The 18,400-nt window shown below is 39.4% G+C and overlaps 1 protein-coding gene across 1 annotated transcript in view; it reads left to right on the plus strand.

Moving 5' to 3' along the window:
* Nucleotides 1–8,062, plus strand: part of ABCD2 (ATP binding cassette subfamily D member 2) — an 81,994-nt gene extending 73,932 nt beyond the window's left edge. The window contains exon 10 of the mRNA XM_080661818.1: nucleotides 7,951–8,062. Coding sequence (XP_080517944.1) covers nucleotides 7,951–7,993 — 43 coding nt within the window. The 3' untranslated portion in view covers nucleotides 7,994–8,062. The remainder of the gene's footprint in view (nucleotides 1–7,950) is intronic.
* The last annotated feature ends 10,338 nt before the right edge of the window (nucleotides 8,063–18,400 follow it).

Raw genomic sequence — 18,400 nt, forward strand, 5'->3', positions numbered from 1 at the left:
CAGAGGATATGTTTTTATTGATTTTAGAGAGAGAGAAACATCAATCAGTTGCCTCCTGTACGAACCCACAGCCTGGCCCACAGCCTGGGTAAGTTCACTGACCGGTGATTGAACCTGTGACCTTTCAGTGTATGGGACGGCGCTCCAACCAACTGAGCCACACCAGCCAGGGAGAGAATAGAGGTCTTAATTAACACAGAGAGCAAATGGTGGAGCTAGGATTCCGACCTGATCTGTCCAACCACAGAGCTCTTGATCTTTGATGTTGCTTCATCCTTGACTGTGCAGAAGTCTTCTATTTCAGCAGCATTGCTACCACCCGTCTTTCCCTTCCAGCTCCTTGCTTAAGAAACACTAGCGTAGCTTTTGCAAGCAGTTTTGCAAACACTTCAAAGACATTTTGTTAAAAGCAATTTTTAAAATGCCCTCTACCTCAGAACACTGGTCAGTTTTTTTGAACTGACAAGATGCATTTTACCTTATTTCCTTATTTTCACTGCCAGCTTACTCCAAAGCTCAGAGTTCTCTATGGGCACTCTCCCCCTCCCCTACCCCCCAATTTCCACATGGAATTGGACATGTATCTTAAAAGTGTGGTGATGCATATAATACTTTCATTCTGTGTGTTGCAATGTTAAGGCCGAAAGTTTTTGTTCATAAGTGCCACCAAAACTCATTCTTTGCTGGTAAAAGTTATTGTAGAAGTTGTTAATGAAAACTTACTTTAAACGGTCCTAATCATGATGATTAAAGTCCAAACTTTAGTTACTGGTATTTCCTAAAATGCTCTGTTGGGCCTTGGAAGGCTTAAGCTGGGTTTCAAACACTCCCCCACTTAGCAAATTATATTATAAGCAAAAGGTAATATGACTCCTAAACTTTTGCTTCATTTTTCAGAATTAAGAACAAAAATACTGGTTCCAGCTTTTTAAAAGAGGAAACATACACTTATACACGTATTCATATAGAATAAGAATTTTAAAATTACCTTTACGGTGTACATTTTAATGATCGGAATGTTTGTTTCTCATTGCAATCCTTCCAATATGTGAGTTCAACAGAATTCTTGAAGCAGTGAGACATAGCAAACAGCTGCTGTGATAGAAAGGCCCACTGATTCAATGAAAACTTCTTTTAGACAGGAAGACGTCTTTCCCATTCTGGCTTACATGATCCTGTGACAATTTTTAATCTAAAATGGAACCAGCCCTAACTGGTTTGGCTCAGTGGATAGAGTGTCGGCCTGCGAACTGAAGGGTCCCAGGTTCGATTCCAGTCAAGGGCATGTACCTTGGTTGCGGGCACATCCCCAGTAGGGGATGTGCAAGAGGCAGCTGATCGATGTTTCTCTCTCATCGATGTTTCTAACTCTCTATCCCTCTCCCTTCCTCTCTGGAAAAAATCAATAAAATATATATTTTAAAAAAATAAAATAAAATGGAACCAGAGCCCAGCCAGTGTGACTCACTGGTTGAGCACCAACCCATGACCCAGGAGATCACCGCTCGATTCCCGTCAGGGCACATACCCAGGTTGCAGGCTCGATCCCCAGGCTCGATTCTCACTCATCATTGATGTTTCTATCCCTCTCTTCCTCTCCCTTGCTCGCTCTGAAATCAATTTAAAAAATATTAAAATGGAATCATAGGATATGAAATGGAGAAGCTCACATTGTGCCTTCAGAAGAACAGAATTTAAGAACTCAGCGTCTGATTTCCCATAAATGCGTGGTTTACAGAAGACCGAGACTAACCTCCTTACCACTGAACATCCACGAAGAATCCTCCCCGACCCCCAAGCTAATGAACCTACTTCTTGGACTCTGGCTGGACTTTCCCCTCTTTGCACTCAGTGCCCATAAATAAATACAGTCTGCCCTGAACCCTTGATAGTCTGACTTGCCTGTAGCTTGCTGCAGCATGAGTTTCCCGAATTACATTTCCTCTGCTATTCCCAAATAAAATCAATTTCTGGTCATTTGAGCCTGCTTCAGTTTACCTCTTTATTTAGAGACAACCCTGAGCTTTCCTTACTAAGTCACTTATTCTTTAGTTAAAAAGTGTTTTTTGATCTCTGTATGCAAACCATTATATTAAATTTTACTTTTGTATTCATTTCATTTTAGCAAAATATAGAAAGCAAGGACAAAGAAATTAATCTGTAAATGTAAAATCTTAAAGCTCAATAAGCTTATTGCAAAGGTATTACTGAGGGCAGGAGAGAAATTTCACTGCTCCTGAATTCCCAGCAAATAGTCAATCTCCTCCTTTGCCTGTTCTATTTTTTTAATGAATGTTTTTAGTTAAAAAAATAACATATTTTCAAATCATAAACTTAAGAAAATACCAAAAAACTAAAAAATTATACAAGAAAGCTCATCAGAATCTTACCACCCCAAATAATCACTGTTAATGTTTTACTTTTATCCTGTTTTTTTTCTTATGCACATATTTACATACATAATAGAAAAGCTAAATGGCATTCACTTTAAAAGAATATATTTTCATTGTTATAGTAATGATGCTAATAATATCTCATTAAAGTTTGATTTTTAGTTGAAGATTGTCTATAGTACGGATGTGCCATCATTTACTAAAGCAATCTTTAGTGTATAACTTTAGGGTTTTTTTTTATATATTATAAATAATGAAGCCCAGCCAGCTTGGATCAGTGGTTGAGCATCAACCTATGAACCAGGAGGTCACAGTTCGATTTCTGGTCAGGGCACATGCCTGGGTTGCTGGCTTGATCCCCAGTGTGGGGCATGCGGAGGCAGCCGATCAATGATCCTCTCACATCACTGATGTTTCTATCTCTCTCTCCCTCTCCCTTCCTCTCTGAAATCAATAAAAATATATTTTAAAAATAAATAAATAATGAGGAATCAATGTGACTACATTTCTGAATATTTCCTGAGGTTAAACTCCTAGAAGCAGAACTCAGCCTTGAAAGATTTGTACATTTAAAATACTCTGTCTTCATTTTAAGCTAGTTTGCTATCCACTCATATATACTCTAAGAATTAATCTTCATTGGTATTCATCCTGTTTAGTTATATCAATAACTGATACCTTTGAAGGAATAAAGAAGACCCATTATTTGCAATTTAAAAACTATAAGTCTGTTTTAGCTATTTTCTTTAGTCTTTGCAGTCAGTGACAAAGAACTCTCTATAGTATACAGTATACACAGTCTTGAGTAGGTTTTAGATTTCAGAACAAATAGTACATTTGCTGACATTTGAAATGTGATTAATAACCAAATATCAAAGGCAGTCCTAAAGAGTAAAGGAAAAAAACACACACAAATCCTCTACACTCAACTAAGATGGTTGTATGAAAAGGAGTGTGGTTGCTAAGCAACTATCAACAATCCAGAGCTCTTTGCAGGGGATGGGATGGGATGGGATGAAATGCTTCTGTGGTTGTATTTAGAAGCTCTTATCTATTTTAGTGCCAGTTGGTATTACACCTCCTTCCTACTCTTCCTCCGATTTCTTTCCTCACTGAGTTCCAGGCTAGCCTCCCCAACTTTGAAATGAGGTGCCCCTTTCAAGTTTAGGCCTCAGATAATCTCCTATGGGCAGTGTCAGTTTTGCTTGCAAACTGGAATTCTGATCATTGTTCCCCCAAAATATTCAATAATTTATTGGAGCTTATTTTGATATATGAGACCAGTATCTTCTATAGGCCTTACAATTCCCTATAATCTTGGACCATAGCAGAAAAGGGATAGTTTCTTTTGAGGCAGAGGAAGAAAAGTAGCTGCTGTTAGGGAAAGAGCAAGAACACAATTATCACAGAAGAGAAAACTGACCTTAATTAATGTATAGTATTGGTAGCATTTTCTCTATATGGGAGAAAATGAAACACCTTCATTTATTTATTACATATTTATTTATTCATTGATTGATTCAGCATTTATTAAATAGCCTTAAAGCATCAGTCACTGGGAGGTCAAAGTCAAATATTTCATAGTCATTGCCCTTTAAGAGCTCACAGTCTCTTAAAAGTCTTGAAAGTCTGTAATATTTTTAGTTATATCTAAATTTGGAAGTGGGGAGAAATGGTATCATTTCCAATGTAAAGCTCAGGTTAGGTTGAACAGGTAGCATGATTGGCCAGAGTTGAGGCTAATTAACATGTTACGGTGCCTGTTGGGTGCCCAGGATATTAGAGAACCTGGAATTGCATCCTGGAATTGCATTTGGATGCACTCATCACATGTACTTACAGGGTCAGCATTTAATGGCACATCTTGGATAAATCCTTGAACTAAGTGCTACCAAGTAAGAACAATCATGCCTTGATTTCATGATGTTCACATCTAAATCAGTTTGTCTTTAGAGACACAAAGGGATTTATTTGACCTTTGGCAAATGAGTGAGAAGTTAAGCTGATACAAGAACTTGTATCTGTGTAGAAATTTTATTTTTTGAAAATGATCTTGTCTCCGTTCTTTCCTTTTGATTCAACCTGGCCTCATCTAGCACCCTGATTTACCCGCTTCCTTCTTCCTTGAATGACCCCTCCCTTAATCTCTTAGCCCTTAGGACAATGAGGTTCTGATCAGCATTGAATAATCTTAGGGAACAAAGCCTCGGGTCTGTTGACCACAGAGACCCGAGTTTCTGTCAAACTAGAGATAACTTCTAGGCCTCAGTTGTGGTTCAGCTCCAGGCCCAGAAAAGGAGTGAAACCAGATGCAGCAATTCCATGGCTGACATCAGGATCAGATGGGTGATCAACTATCCCCAACCCTAACATTGATCAATCAGCAGGGACCATGACCCTGACCCTGATCCTAACTCCCTTGGAAGCCATGGGTGCCAGGTGTTAGAGCATTAGCTCACTTGCCTCCAGGCATGGCCACTTTCTAAAAATAAACGCTTACTTTCTTTGCTGCAAGCTCCTGTTTGTGCCTTATTGGGCTCTGATATGTGCAGGCAAATGGACCTCTTTAGTTCAGTAACAATTTCTTAAGAAAGTTTATCAGAATGGATTTGGCCCAGTGGATTTATTTCAGAAGCCACCTACCTGGCTCAAGAAGGAGAGCTACAGCCCTAACCGGTTTGACTCAGTGGACAGAGCATCGGCCTGTGGACTGAAGGGTCCCAGGTTCGATTCCGGTCAAGGGCATGTACCTTGGTTATGGGCACATCCCCAGTTGGGGGTGTGTAGGAGGCAGCTGATCGATGTTTCTCTTTCATCGATGTTTCCAACTCTATCCCTCACCCTTCCTCTCTGTAAAAAAAATCCATAAAATATATTAAAAAAAAAAAGAGAGAGCTACATAAAACTTAGAGTTAAGAAGCAACTAACTTAGATAAATAGGTAATCTTCCTCAAGTTTCTCAGTAGTTCCTCCAGACGAGCTGTACCAACTAGTTTGAATACACAGTATGTAATGGTTAGTCAATTCTGGAAAGAATGATGGTGACAAATCAAAGGAAAATGCAACATGGAAATTGCATTACAAAATCATGATAAGAAACAGATTACCGAGAGAAGATTGTGCCACCAAAAACCAGATACAAAAAAAAAAAAAAAAAAAAAAAAAAAAAATCTGGTATTGAGGCAGGATAGTGAGAAGCTAGGAAAATTCCTTGGTAAGTGGAAACTGAGACAGATAGTTAAACAGCAGTTTGCAGCCACCTAGAAAATCCTGTCTTCCCTAAATCAAGAACATTATGCTGAGTAAAATAAGACAGTTAGAGAAAGACAAGTACCATATAACTTCACTCATATGTGGAATTTAATGAACAAGCTGAACTACCAAGCAAAATAGAGACAGACTCAGATAGAGAGCAGGCAGACAGCTCTGATGAGGGGAGTGGAGGGATTGAGCAGAAAAGAAAAAGAGAGAGAACTCATCTGCACAGCCAACAATGTGGTGATTTCATTTGGGGGAAGGGAGGAGGGAGTGGAGGTGGAAGAGGGCATAGAGAGAATAAATGGTGATGAAAAAAATAAGAGCAAATGGTTTATAGTACTTCTCCTTCTCCTCCCCTACCTGAGGGTAAATAGCTTAATTCACCCAGCTCAGGGGAGACAGATAGCAGAAATCCAAATTAGTGCCATTTGCCAGCCACACCCAAGGACAGATGAAGTTAAGGGAATCTCATTTGGCACATCAGCATAAAACTGATGAATATTCTATTGAGATCCTCCCCTAAACTCCCAGCCTTTAATACCCTCAAAAAACAATGGTCCCAGCGCATGCTCTCCCTCCCAGGAGCACACCTGTGCCTTTTCTCTCTCCCTACCCCATTTCAGCTCCCGTGGGCACACATCTCTTTGAACTCTAAGGGATCCCATGAGGCTTGCAACCAGGTTAACAATGGGCAATGGCACTTGGTCGGGCAAACTCCTTGAACCTGTCCCCAAGGTGCTCTTTTCTCTGACTTCTTAGTGAGCCAAAGCAGCCCAGCCTAGGCTCATTTCCCCATCTAATCCCTCTCCTGTTACCCTAGACCCTTCCTTGTTTCATTGACCCCAGCTTTAATAAATGTCCTCTAAAATTCACCTGGACTCATGCTGTGAAATCTTTCCTGCAAGAAATCAAGAACCCACACACTACCAGCCACCCTAGGCAGACCCACTCAGGGCCAGGTCTCCTTTCCAGTAACAGTATTGTTGGAGAGTGGGAATTTTTGAGCACTACTGAGGCCGTGGACTATGCCCCAGATAGAGTTGTCAGTGCTGACACCAGGCCAGGCCTGGAGATACGGTCTCATGACCCCTTCCCAGGACGTAGGCCTTCTTTCATAGAACACTGTCAGCTTTCTGAAGAACAGGATGACCCTGTAAATAACATGGTCTTCAATGGCATGATCCTGATGTTGGTTGGGAAAAACTGTTTTGTCTTGGGTTACTTGCTCTGCAAAAACAGGATGTGGTTAATGTGCTTAAAAGTGGTCCTGCACAAAGGGTGGGGGCTGCTCTCTGGACTCCCTGCGTGGAGAAAGGCAGAGCAGTTGCCGGCTGGCCGGCCGGCTGACTAATAAAGGCTCCCTAAATTTTAATTTGGTCTGGACTCCAGTGGTTGCTCACTCGCACTCGCTTCAAAACAGTATCAGCAAAGCACAGTACAAAATTAAATCTTTAAAATTTGAATTAAATCTGATGCTTCTCTTTGGCCATGATCCCACCCCTTATTTGGGGATAATCCACATGTCTCCAGCAATCTCAAAAGATATTATGAAACTTTATAAACAAAATTAATTTCATTAAGATAATTAGGTGTAGGAAAATATACTTGACTGGAACTCATGAGATTTGAATCCTATTCTAGCTTCCAGTGACAAGTGTGAGTTTGAACAAATAAGTTCTCTTTCTGACCAACAATTTCTTCATTTTAAGTTAGAGGGTCTGACAGATTTATACAGTTTCATCTAATGGCAAAATTTTGTCTTCTTACACCCCTCCGGTCCCATATATACTAGTATATGGGGTGGAGGTGGGGTGGTATTAATGATTTGGAAATCAGAGTTTTGCAACTCTCAAAAACGGAGGACTCATTACATGCTAAAGAAATTCACACTTTCTTTGGGAAGAATAGGGGTAAAAAATTGACTTGCAGCTGAGAAGACTCACAGTGTACTCAACGGAGCACATAGGGAAGAATGATACTTATTAAAGGCTTGAATCTGGCTGTGCAGACAGAGGATGGGCCAAAGAAACCCATAATGGGAAGTTGTGTTATTTATTAATTAATTTATTTATTTTCCTTTTACACTATTATCTGGCTCAAGAAAGTACCAGAATGTTCCTTTCCTGGGATCTTGTAATCCCTGAAGTCATGTTGCTGATTGCTCTACTTTCGTCTTGGCAGAAGGTACCATACCCCTGCTTTTACATGGTTTACAGCCAAACAAAGCCTTTTGTTTCCCCTGCTCAGTTCTGAATAGGAAAGAACAATTGTTTTTTTGTGTTTTGTTTTTAATTTGAAGGAATCATTCTGAGCGGCAGTCAACACCCATCCCAGGCATGTAGAGTCAAGTGTTCTGGCCAGTCAACACGTCAATGGACAGGGGAAGTTAACTTTGGGGTCAGGTATTAACCATGGAGAGGCATTCAGATATTTGACCAATTGGATCTGAAAAGACTTACCTGTTGTGAAATACTTAAATGTGGGGCCTTGTGGAAAGAAGTGTGTAAATGTTTAGGTTGCCACCACTTCAAGTGGTTGCTCACAACACAACCGAGGTGTGGCCTTTGTACCACACAGGTCCTATCTTGCTGATTATTTATGGTAATTGCACAGGCGGTGAACACACAGTGCAAGCTGGAAAAATAAAGAGAGATTGTCAGAGTGGAGGGGAGGGGAGGGAAGGGGTGGAAAGAGAAAGGAGTCATGAATAAAAAGGGTGTGGTAGATGTTCTGGTTCTGAAGGTCTGTCAACCATGCAGAAGATATACAACCTTTAAAGCATTAAAATTGGTGGAAATCCCATTTAAGCTATTGTTGCTAATTATTGCTTTTGAAATGCAGTCCCCTTAAGTATACATTAGAATTGTAAAGAAACTAATTTTTCAAGTTAAAGCAAAATAAACGAATTTGCCATTTCTCTTATCTGAATCTTTATGTGCTTATCAGAATGTCAAAAAAATAATTATAGTAGCTGGTATTTCTGACATGGTTATTTATTACTCTGCTATGCTGCTATTTTTTTTCCATAAGCATCTGACATTTTAAAATCATACATTTCAAAAAAGTGTTTTGTTTAAAGGATTTCAAAAACTTTTCATTTACAATATCATGATTTTTTTAAATGAACCTTGGTATGTTTTATATTCTGGTATGTGTGGTGTTTTTTTTATGATTCGTACTGGGATCTATACTTTAGCTTTAGTATGTATTTGGGAAATTTGTTAAGCTGTCTGACCCTCAGCAGTAAAATGAGATTTGAATAGTTTCTGAAGATTGTTGAAAAGACTAAGTGAGATAATATAGATAAATCATCTAACACAAACTCTGACAGTGGTAGTTTATTTAATTAGTAAATGTATATTATTATGCTGACAAACACAGTTGAGACTTCAAAATGTTTATTACATGGATAACAAATGGTCCAAAGGATAATTTATAGATATAAATTTAGAGCTCTTGAGAGTTTCATTATTCAAAACTCTGCATCTATTCACATAGCTCCCTGTGGTTAAGAAAGGCTTCCCAGTATATGTGGGTTATAAGACGAGTAGGATGAATTAGAGAAGCTAAAGCTTAACTAAGGGGGACAAGAATAAACAAAGTGGAGAAAGGGATTGGGTCAGGGAGAGAAAGTGAATACACAAAGATTTTCAGAGGCTCCCAAACTTGGCTACATCTTAGAATACCTAGGGAGCTTAAAAACTCTGATCCCAGGCCCCACCCCAGATGTTCTGACTTAATTGGCCTAGGTGACAAGGGTGGTAGGAGTTTTTAAAGCTCTCCAGGTGATTGTAATGTGCAGGCAAGGTTCAGAACTATTTCTCTAGAGGCAAGAAATTAGAGAGCTACAAGGAAATAGAGAGAAGGGGTAATAAGGAAGAAGGATAGAGAAGCTAAGATGGAAGAAGCAGGCAGTTTATAAAATGCTCTGCAGGTTGTGCAATGCTATTCTATGCCGAGCTATGCTAAGGACTTTAGGCTTTTCTCTGAAAAGAGAGTAGTTGCAAGAAAAGTTTGTGCTCTCACAGGCTGCAGGGTTGTGAGCTGATTGTAGGGAGCAAGACCAGAGTTAGATGAGTGAGTTAGAGATGGCAATTGTCCAGGCTAGAGAAGATGGTAGCCTAAACTAGGGCAGCGGCAATGGACTGGAGAAAAGTGGAATGATTTGAGAAACCTTAAAGGAAGACCTGACAGGAGTTGGCCACTGATTAGAAAGCAGAGTGAGGAAGGAGTTGGCTGCAGGTGCTACTGAGTTAACCCAGAACAAGTAAAGCCTGTGAGAAGAGGATACATTTAGTGTTGGAAATTCTGATTTGAAGCGCCCATTGGCTATTTAGATGGAGGTGTTGATGAGCAGTCAAACATGTAGGTGGAGGGGTCAGTGTATTGAATACAAAAAGCAGGACTCTGTGACTTGGGTCTGATACAAACTTCCTCACCCTCCCTCATTGCAGCTCCACAGGGTTGGTCCACTCTGGACGTGAACTTCAGGGCCTGTCACACAAATAATCATTAAATTTAGCCTGTAGTATTAATAAAACACTGAAGTAAAGGGGGGAAAACAAGAGGAAAAATTATTACAGAGAGCTACTTTGTCATAACTCTTTCAAGGGAGATGGTAAGACATTGCTCAGGCTAGAAAGGCAAAATCAAATAAGAGATGGACTCTGCATCCTACCTCAGGTGTTGGTTCTTAACAGCCATATTATTATCTACTAGAGGCCCGGTGCACGAAATTCGTGCATGGGGTGGGGTGTGTCCCTCAGCCCAGCCTGCACCCTCTCCAATCTGGGACCCCTCGAGGGATGTCCGACTGCCTGTTTAGGCCCAATCCAAGTGTGGGATCAGGCCTACACACAGGCTGTCGGACATCCCTCTCACAATCCAGGACCACTGGCTCCCAACTGCTCGCCTACTTGCCTTCATGATTGCCCCTAACCGCTTCTGCCTACCAGCCTGATCACCCCTAACCACTCCCCTGCCAGCCTGATTGATGCCTAACTGCTCCCTTGCCAGCCTGTTTGCCCCTAACTGCCTTCCCCTGCAGGTCTGGTCACCCCTAACTGCCCTCCTCTGCAGGCCTGGTCATCCCTAACTGCCCTCCCCTGCAGGCCTGGTACCCCCCACAACTGCCCTTCCCTGCAGACCCATTCACCCCCAACTTCCCTCCTCTGCCAGCTGGGTCATCCCTAACTGCCCTCCCCTGCAGGCTTGATCGCCCCCAACTGCCCTCCCTTGCAGGCCTGGTTCCTCCCACCTGCCTCCCCTGCTGGCCATCTTTGGTGGCCATCTTGTGTCCACATGGGGGCAGGATCTTTGATCACATGGGGGCAGCCATCTTGTGTGTTGGAGTGATGGTCAATCTGCATATTACTCTTTTATTAGATAGGATAGAGGTCTGGTGCATGGGTGGGGGCCAGCTGGTTTGCCCTGTAGGGTGTCCTGGATCAGGGTTAGGGTTCCCTTGGGGTGTGGGGCGGTCTGGGCAAGGGGCCTGTGGTGGTTTGCAGGCTGGCCATGCCCCCCAGCGACCCAAGCAGAGGCCCTGGAATCTGGGATTTATTTATCTTCTATAATTGAAACTTTATAGCCTGGAGTGGAGCCAAGCCTTCTGCTCACTTCATGGCCGCAACCATTTCTGTTGGGATTTATGTATCTTCTATAATTGAAACTTTGTAGCCTTAAGTGGAGGCCTGGGCTGGCAAGGGCAGGCAGAAAGCTTGGCTTCCTCCATTGCCAGGGAAACCCAAGCTTCCCTCCTGCTCTCTGTGGCTGCAGCCATCTTGGTTGGGTTTATTTGCATATTCTCTCCTGATTGGTTGGTGGGCATGGCTGGTGGTGTAGCGGAGGTATGGTCAATTTGCATATTACTCTTTTATTAGATAGGATGTGACCCTGTCCCTTGGTCAAACCTAATTGGACCAAGTGTAGCAACTGCCTCCAGATGGAACCATCTGATACCCGCCGGGAATCTGAACTGAGAGACACATTCATCACACAGCTCTGGAAGGAAAGCCAAAGGATTTCTGCTTCAGGGTTTGCCTTGGTCTTTCTTGCTGATAGTTAGACTTTTCTTGGATTCTGCATGATAGACTACACTGGTATTCCCAGTAAAATGTCCATAAATTCACATTTAAAATTGGAAACATCCTAAATGTCCATCCATCAATATAATGCAGCCAATAGAAGGTGAGGAAGCTCTTTACTCTTGAATATTGCCATGGAAAGTTTTCCATTAATTGGCAAGAAACATTGAAAGAGCCAATATGGATTGTATTCGTCTATGTGAAGAAAAATTGTCCATGTAGACACGTATAAAATCTAAGATGATACACAGCCAAATTTTAATAGTAGTTACTTCTTTTGGATTTTGGAATATCTTTTTAGTTTTTTCTTAAATTCCTTTTCTCTTAACCTTAGTTTGATTTTTCTGTCTTGTAACCAAAAGAGTCTTCACACAACAGTTGAAGGCATGGAGATCCAAAATGTCCTGCAGCTCAATATCCATCACCTCTACAGTGGGAGAAAGAGAGGAGCAGGGCATTAAGTTGGAAGGACATATTAGGAAGGGTAGTTGGGCTCCAGGTCATGGTGGGTCTGATACATATATTCAGGCTCACCTCCTTATGAAAAACAACCTCAGGTTCTAGAAATAATTAAGCGAGACTCATTCTTCTTGCTGTACAGGTATCTGATTATAAAACCTCTAAAGCATTCCAATTTATAATAGCAAAAGAGACTGTTTTGAATATTTGAAGCATTTTCAACTGAAACGCTTGAACCTAGTCTGGATTTAGTGGTAGTAGATTTAGTAGAAGAATATTCGTGCTAACTTGTCCTTAGTAAATGCTTCCAACTGATCAGTATCTACTTCTAAGTCTACGAACGCCTCCATCAATCTTTTCTTTAACATGACATCCAGAAGAAAATGATAGCAACTCAGCAAAGATATTTAAAACATCTAGCCACTTACAGAATAAAAATATGCAATTTAGTTTATATAAACCCCCAGGGAATAAGAAAGAGATCTTATTTTTGTTTAAGTATGTCTACCATAATCTACTGCCAACATTTTTTTTCAAACTGTCAACATTTTTAAATTAAGGATTTCCTCTCATCACTAAAAGGTAATACTCCAACTTGCATACTCAAAATCTGTACACTCATATCTAGATTCATGCAGTTATGAGTAATCTCTCAGTTGTATCCATTTTAAAATGATTTCATATTTTCAAAGCAGGCAATTTTAATTAACTGTGATAGTGATTTTTAGCCTGATTTATTGCAAACTATAGCATATTCAGTAGTTTATAAAAACATGCAGATGTTGTACAGCCGGTGTGGCTCAGTGGTTGAGCGTTGACCCAGGAACAAGAGATCATGGTTCAATTCCCGATCACAGCACATGCCTGGGTTGCTTGATCCCCAGAAGGGGGAGTGCAGGAGGCAGCTGATTGGTGTTTCTCTCTCATTGATGTTTTTATCTCTCTATATCACTCTCTTCCTCTCTCTCTCAAAATCAATAAAAATGTATTTTTCAAAATGCAGATGTTACCACTACACAGGTTAGGGAATAGAACATCACTGGCAACTGAATAGCCTGCTTATGTATGCCTTCTAGTGTGTATCCTCCTCCCACCCCTCTAGACAAAAATCATTATTATGATACTCACTTCCTTGATTTTGTTATAGTTTATTTTACCAACCTATGTATGTATCCCTTTTCCTGAATTTTATGTAAGTGTATGTACACTAATATTTTTCTTTTTAAGTAGGTTTTTAAAAATCTTTATTTATTTTATTTTTTTGTTGATTGATTTCAGAAAGGAAGAGAGAAAGAGAAACATCAATGATGAGAGAGAATCATTGATTGGCTACCTCCTGCACAGCCCCCACTGAGATAGAGCCCAAAACCCAGGCATGTGCCCTGACTGGGAATCCAACAATGGTTCATAGGTTAACATTCAACCACCGAGTCTAATAGTTTTCTTTTGTATCTTAAATATTTTGCTCAACATTATGATTATGAGGTATATCCATGTTTGTATGTATCTGTAATTTGTTCATTTTCATTGCTGAGTAATATTCCAGAATAAGAACATACTATTTTTTGTTGTTGTTGTTGTTCTACTTTTGATACACAAAAAAGTATAAAGACTCTTTAAGGCCTAAGGTAAAATACTTATAACTTGGTATGAACTTAATAATTATATCCAAAACTTTATTTGAAACAACAAAAGATTATGATACACTTACCAACGAAAGAGAGGTTAAAATGTTAAGTGTACATTTCATGTGGTGAAATTAATTAATATGGTGAAAGTTGAGAGTAATATAAAATTTAGATCAATGAGTTTGCAAGTTATACAGAAAATGTGATTGGGAAACGGAGTTACTGACTGAAATTTGATTTCTAAAACTTGGTACCTCTACTAATCTGAGTAGCCAAGAATTCCCTGTACCTATAAAGTTACATCTCGTCTTACTAGAGGGATTTCATAAGATTGATAGCATAAATGGAAATTTAAATTCAAAGTCCAAGTTCTGTTAGTATAAAGATACAAAGTATGAAAAAGGTAAAATAATAATAATCACAGCATATAGACAGACATAAACACTTTTAATTTATAGGGAAAGCGACCAACAGCTGTATATTTAGGTATCTGGTGAATCTTACAGCCTGGGCCTTAATTCCACTGAAACATTTGGAAATGGTTCCCACTGAGCTGGCCAACTCCCCTTGCAGAGGATGAATAGAACCATCGCAGCTCTAACTGAGCACAAAGATTTCCAAAACAGGAAACAATCTGCCTGGCACATAGCAACACCTGACACAGCAGTTTCCTTTTCTGAATGCATGTATTTGTATGAAACTGGGAGCCATTTCTGAACCCGGTGTACTAGCTGGAAAATCATGCTCTTGAATAACGTTTTCACAGTTTGCTAGCATTGAATAAGAGCAAATATGAGTAGTGAAGAACTCAACTTCAACTGGATCCATTTTTTCACCCTCAACGTTTATGACTAATCAAGAAAAATGTTTATGGTACAATCTATCTTGAATTTCATCACAAAGGATAAACAGCCACAGGAATTCTGCAGGTTTTTTTAAAAAATTAAATATATGCCAATATTATGAATTGAACTTGATTGTATATTAGGATAGATAATTCAGAACCTCCAAATGGCTAAGCATGAACTATTCTTTTTAGATTAAATTCTTTTTATTCCAACACTGCAGATAAACACACTAGAGTGAAGGATTTTGTAAAGCTAAGGTGCTCCCCAAGGTGAAGAGTTGAGGTAATAATCAATGATGGTTAACCAGTACAACCTGTGGTTTATTTCTTTTGTTTATCTCCTCCATTTTTAAGATACATACTTAACAACAACTGAGCTTATATTGGGAGGGAAAATATGTTAAATTACTGAAGAGCCTAAATTCAAAATGCCAAGAAAATGGTATGTAAACCCACATAGATATGATAGCTTCATAAGCAGTCTAAATCATAGGATTAAATTTTGCTTTAATTCAAAATTTACCTCAAGGTATTTTACACACACACACACACACACACACACACTCCAACTAATAGTCATATATATTTATAATACTTGCTAGTTTTGAGAATTTTTCTTTAATTTTTTCTCATCCTGATTAATCACATAGAATTCATAATTTCAGAGCTTGGTTTATAAGGGGTAATTCATTCTGGGCTTTGGTACAAAACTGTATTATTAAAGTACAAAAGCATTCATTAGTAGAAGGATATATTTTCTCTTCCCTTCAGCCTCCATAAGAAAAAAAAAATCCACTGTGTACTGAAGAATATGGAGACATTTTCATTTATGTGCCAAAGAGCAATACATTGACATTTGAGCCTGATTATGCATTACATTAATGATCTGGAAAAATAGACAAAATTCAGTTATCTGATAAAACAAAATTAATTTGGATAAAAGTTAGCTTGTTATTTCAAATAGGAAAACCACACCATAAATATTCAATGATTCAGCAATATAGACAAAGAGCTATTCCTGTAGAAAAGCTAGGAGTAAGTGCAATTATTTGTTAGGTTGACTTGCCCTTCTTAAGCAGTGGGCCCGCCTTCCCTTGTCTAGAGTTACAGTCAATGGGGAATTGTCTGTGGGTGTGGGGATGCATTGTATCGCAGGACAGGAAGGTGCTTCTGTCTCCAGGCAGATGCTCACTAAGGTACTGTTGAAATCCACAGCAGAGGAAATCAGTCAATGGAAGGGTTCTTTCAGTGTCACAAAGAGCCGGTAATCTAGCTTGTTGGCTTCCACATCCAGATCTTCCATGGATTTGTCCTGTGATAAAACGCTCAGCCCTCAGTTCAGTAGTCTAAAATAAAGGCAGCTTTGCAGAAGGAATGGCACCGGCTTAATTAATCTTCCTAAGGATCTCTGAAATCCCTGGCCGTGTGGCTAAGGGAAAAGTACATAATGAATGGTCTGGTATTCCAGAGGGAAGCACTAGGCTGGAAAGGCTTGCTGTAATGAAGAGCACATGCCAGAACCGTGATAACTACGGGTTGCAAACCTTAATAATAAAGGAAGTTGAAAAGGAAGATAAATTAGCCTAGAAAGTAATACTGAGAAAATATGACCACCTAATGATGGGCATTAGTTTTGGTCAGTGGAAATGAGAGGATCTGTAAGTACCCGACTAATTGGAAAGCAGGAGTGACTTTTTGTTTGAAGGGCAATACTATGATCCCTGCCATTTATTCAGAACTGGAGGAGTTTATAAATATAACTTTATTTAATCCTTACAACACACTTGAGAGGTAGGAATTACTTTCTTAACATATGAGCAAACGGGGGCACTGTGAGATTCTGTAATTTGCCCAAGGTGACATAGCATTTAAACCCAGGTGTATTCTGACTCCAAGCGATATTTAGTGGTCACTCGACGATACTGAGGGATGAGGTAGTCTGGGTCTTAATACTATTCCAAGAAGAGGACTTGCTTGATAGGCGCTGTACAAAGAGAACAATTCCCTGGAAGCTTTGTTCAATGAGATTTTGTCTTGTGGGTTAAGCAGTCAGATGCTGTTCATAAGTGAAGAGCTCTAGAGAATTCTAAGAGAAACACAGTCATTTCAGGGGCTGTGCTCCCTAAAGCAGTTAAGGTCACATGACCTTCACAAATTCTACACCATGACAAAATATTGGTCTCCATATGAACATTCTTAAAGGAGAATATAGTAACTCATTTAATGGCTAAGGCTGCACAAACTGCTTAAGAAGAATTAAATTATAATTTTAAATTATATTTGCATTATTGGTATAGTTATTGGAAAAAGATAGGGTTGCTAGTTTGCTGCACAATGAAGTAGTTTCCCGTAATGTTATTTTTTAAAATTGTTGACAGTATTACAGATGTCCTCCATCTCCCCTCCCCCTCTGCTCACCTCCACACATTTTATGCCTAAATGTTACTTTTAACACATGGGTTTTAAGCTATACTCCCAAATGAGTAACTGACATTTCACGAGTGGCACTAATTTCACTTAGTTTCAGTATTTTTAAAAACTTAAATGTAATAAATTTTACCAAATGACAATTTCTTTGGAAGAGAGAAATTCTAAATGTTTTATTTATATATGTTTAAAAAACTACATAGATACTGTAATGTCAAAAACATAGATGTAAAATTGAAGAACTTTCTGGCATGAGAAAAACTGCTTGTAAAATACATTTTTAATTATATTACAGAAGGAACAGATGAGCGCTCTTAAAATAAAATCACTCATTTTTACCTTAAATAATTAAGAATCAGTGTCAGGCAATGAAAAGAACAGGAGACCTGGGTTTTAGTTCCAACTCTTCCACCTACTAGAAGTTGGATAAGTCTCAAAAGCAAGAAGGATGGTTTTGTGTGGCTCAAAGATTCAATATGTCCAAATTTCCTAAGAGCACGATGAGTAGCTTACAAAAGATTTTCTCAAGCAAGGGTAGAATTCTTACCATTTAAGTCATTGAAATGTTCACGGGACAAACTACTCATGGAGTGACTATATGAGATCCATTAGTGGTTCGGTTGGTACAGAATGATGTAATGTTTTAATAGGCCCCACCTTAGTCGGGTGAAATTACTTTATCAGTTGAGCTCTGTGCTGACAGCTCTGAGAGGAGTACTAAAGTGGACTGTGGATGAAATTCCAAGTCTTTTTATTATGCTTCATGAGGAATTTGGAAAAACCAACATTCCCATGTATGAGAACAATAACTATCATTATCTATCCCCACCTGTGGCACTAACTATGGCAGGGTCTGGGCTGTGTAAAACATGCTGTTGGGCAGATAAAGGTTACTTAGCAATGATTTCACAATTAGTGAGGGGGGAAGCCCCAGAGATCTTACAGTTCTTATCATCATGCATTTACACAGTGAGTTTCTTAAAGGAAACCTTAAAACTTTTTCCAAATGTGGAAAGACTGGCATTTAGCCATGGTTGAAGAATTACCAAAGTTGTCTATGCGGGTGGAGCAAATTGCTTTGCTACCAGGTCAACTGGAACATTCCCTCAATATAATAATAGGGTGAAATAAAGTAAATAAACTTCACATTTCTCTGGCATTACCCCCTCTTCCTCCCTAGTTATATCTTTCTTTACCTGTATTGCTTTTAAAATTAAGAAGCATATGCAAGGAAAAACAGATCATAGACATGCATATATGCTTGCTTAGCTTTTGCTCATTTCAATGTTCTCTTTTAAATTA

This window comes from Plecotus auritus (assembly GCF_963455305.1).
Source record: "Plecotus auritus genome assembly, chromosome: 3".
Taxonomy (NCBI): Eukaryota; Metazoa; Chordata; class Mammalia; order Chiroptera; family Vespertilionidae; genus Plecotus; species Plecotus auritus.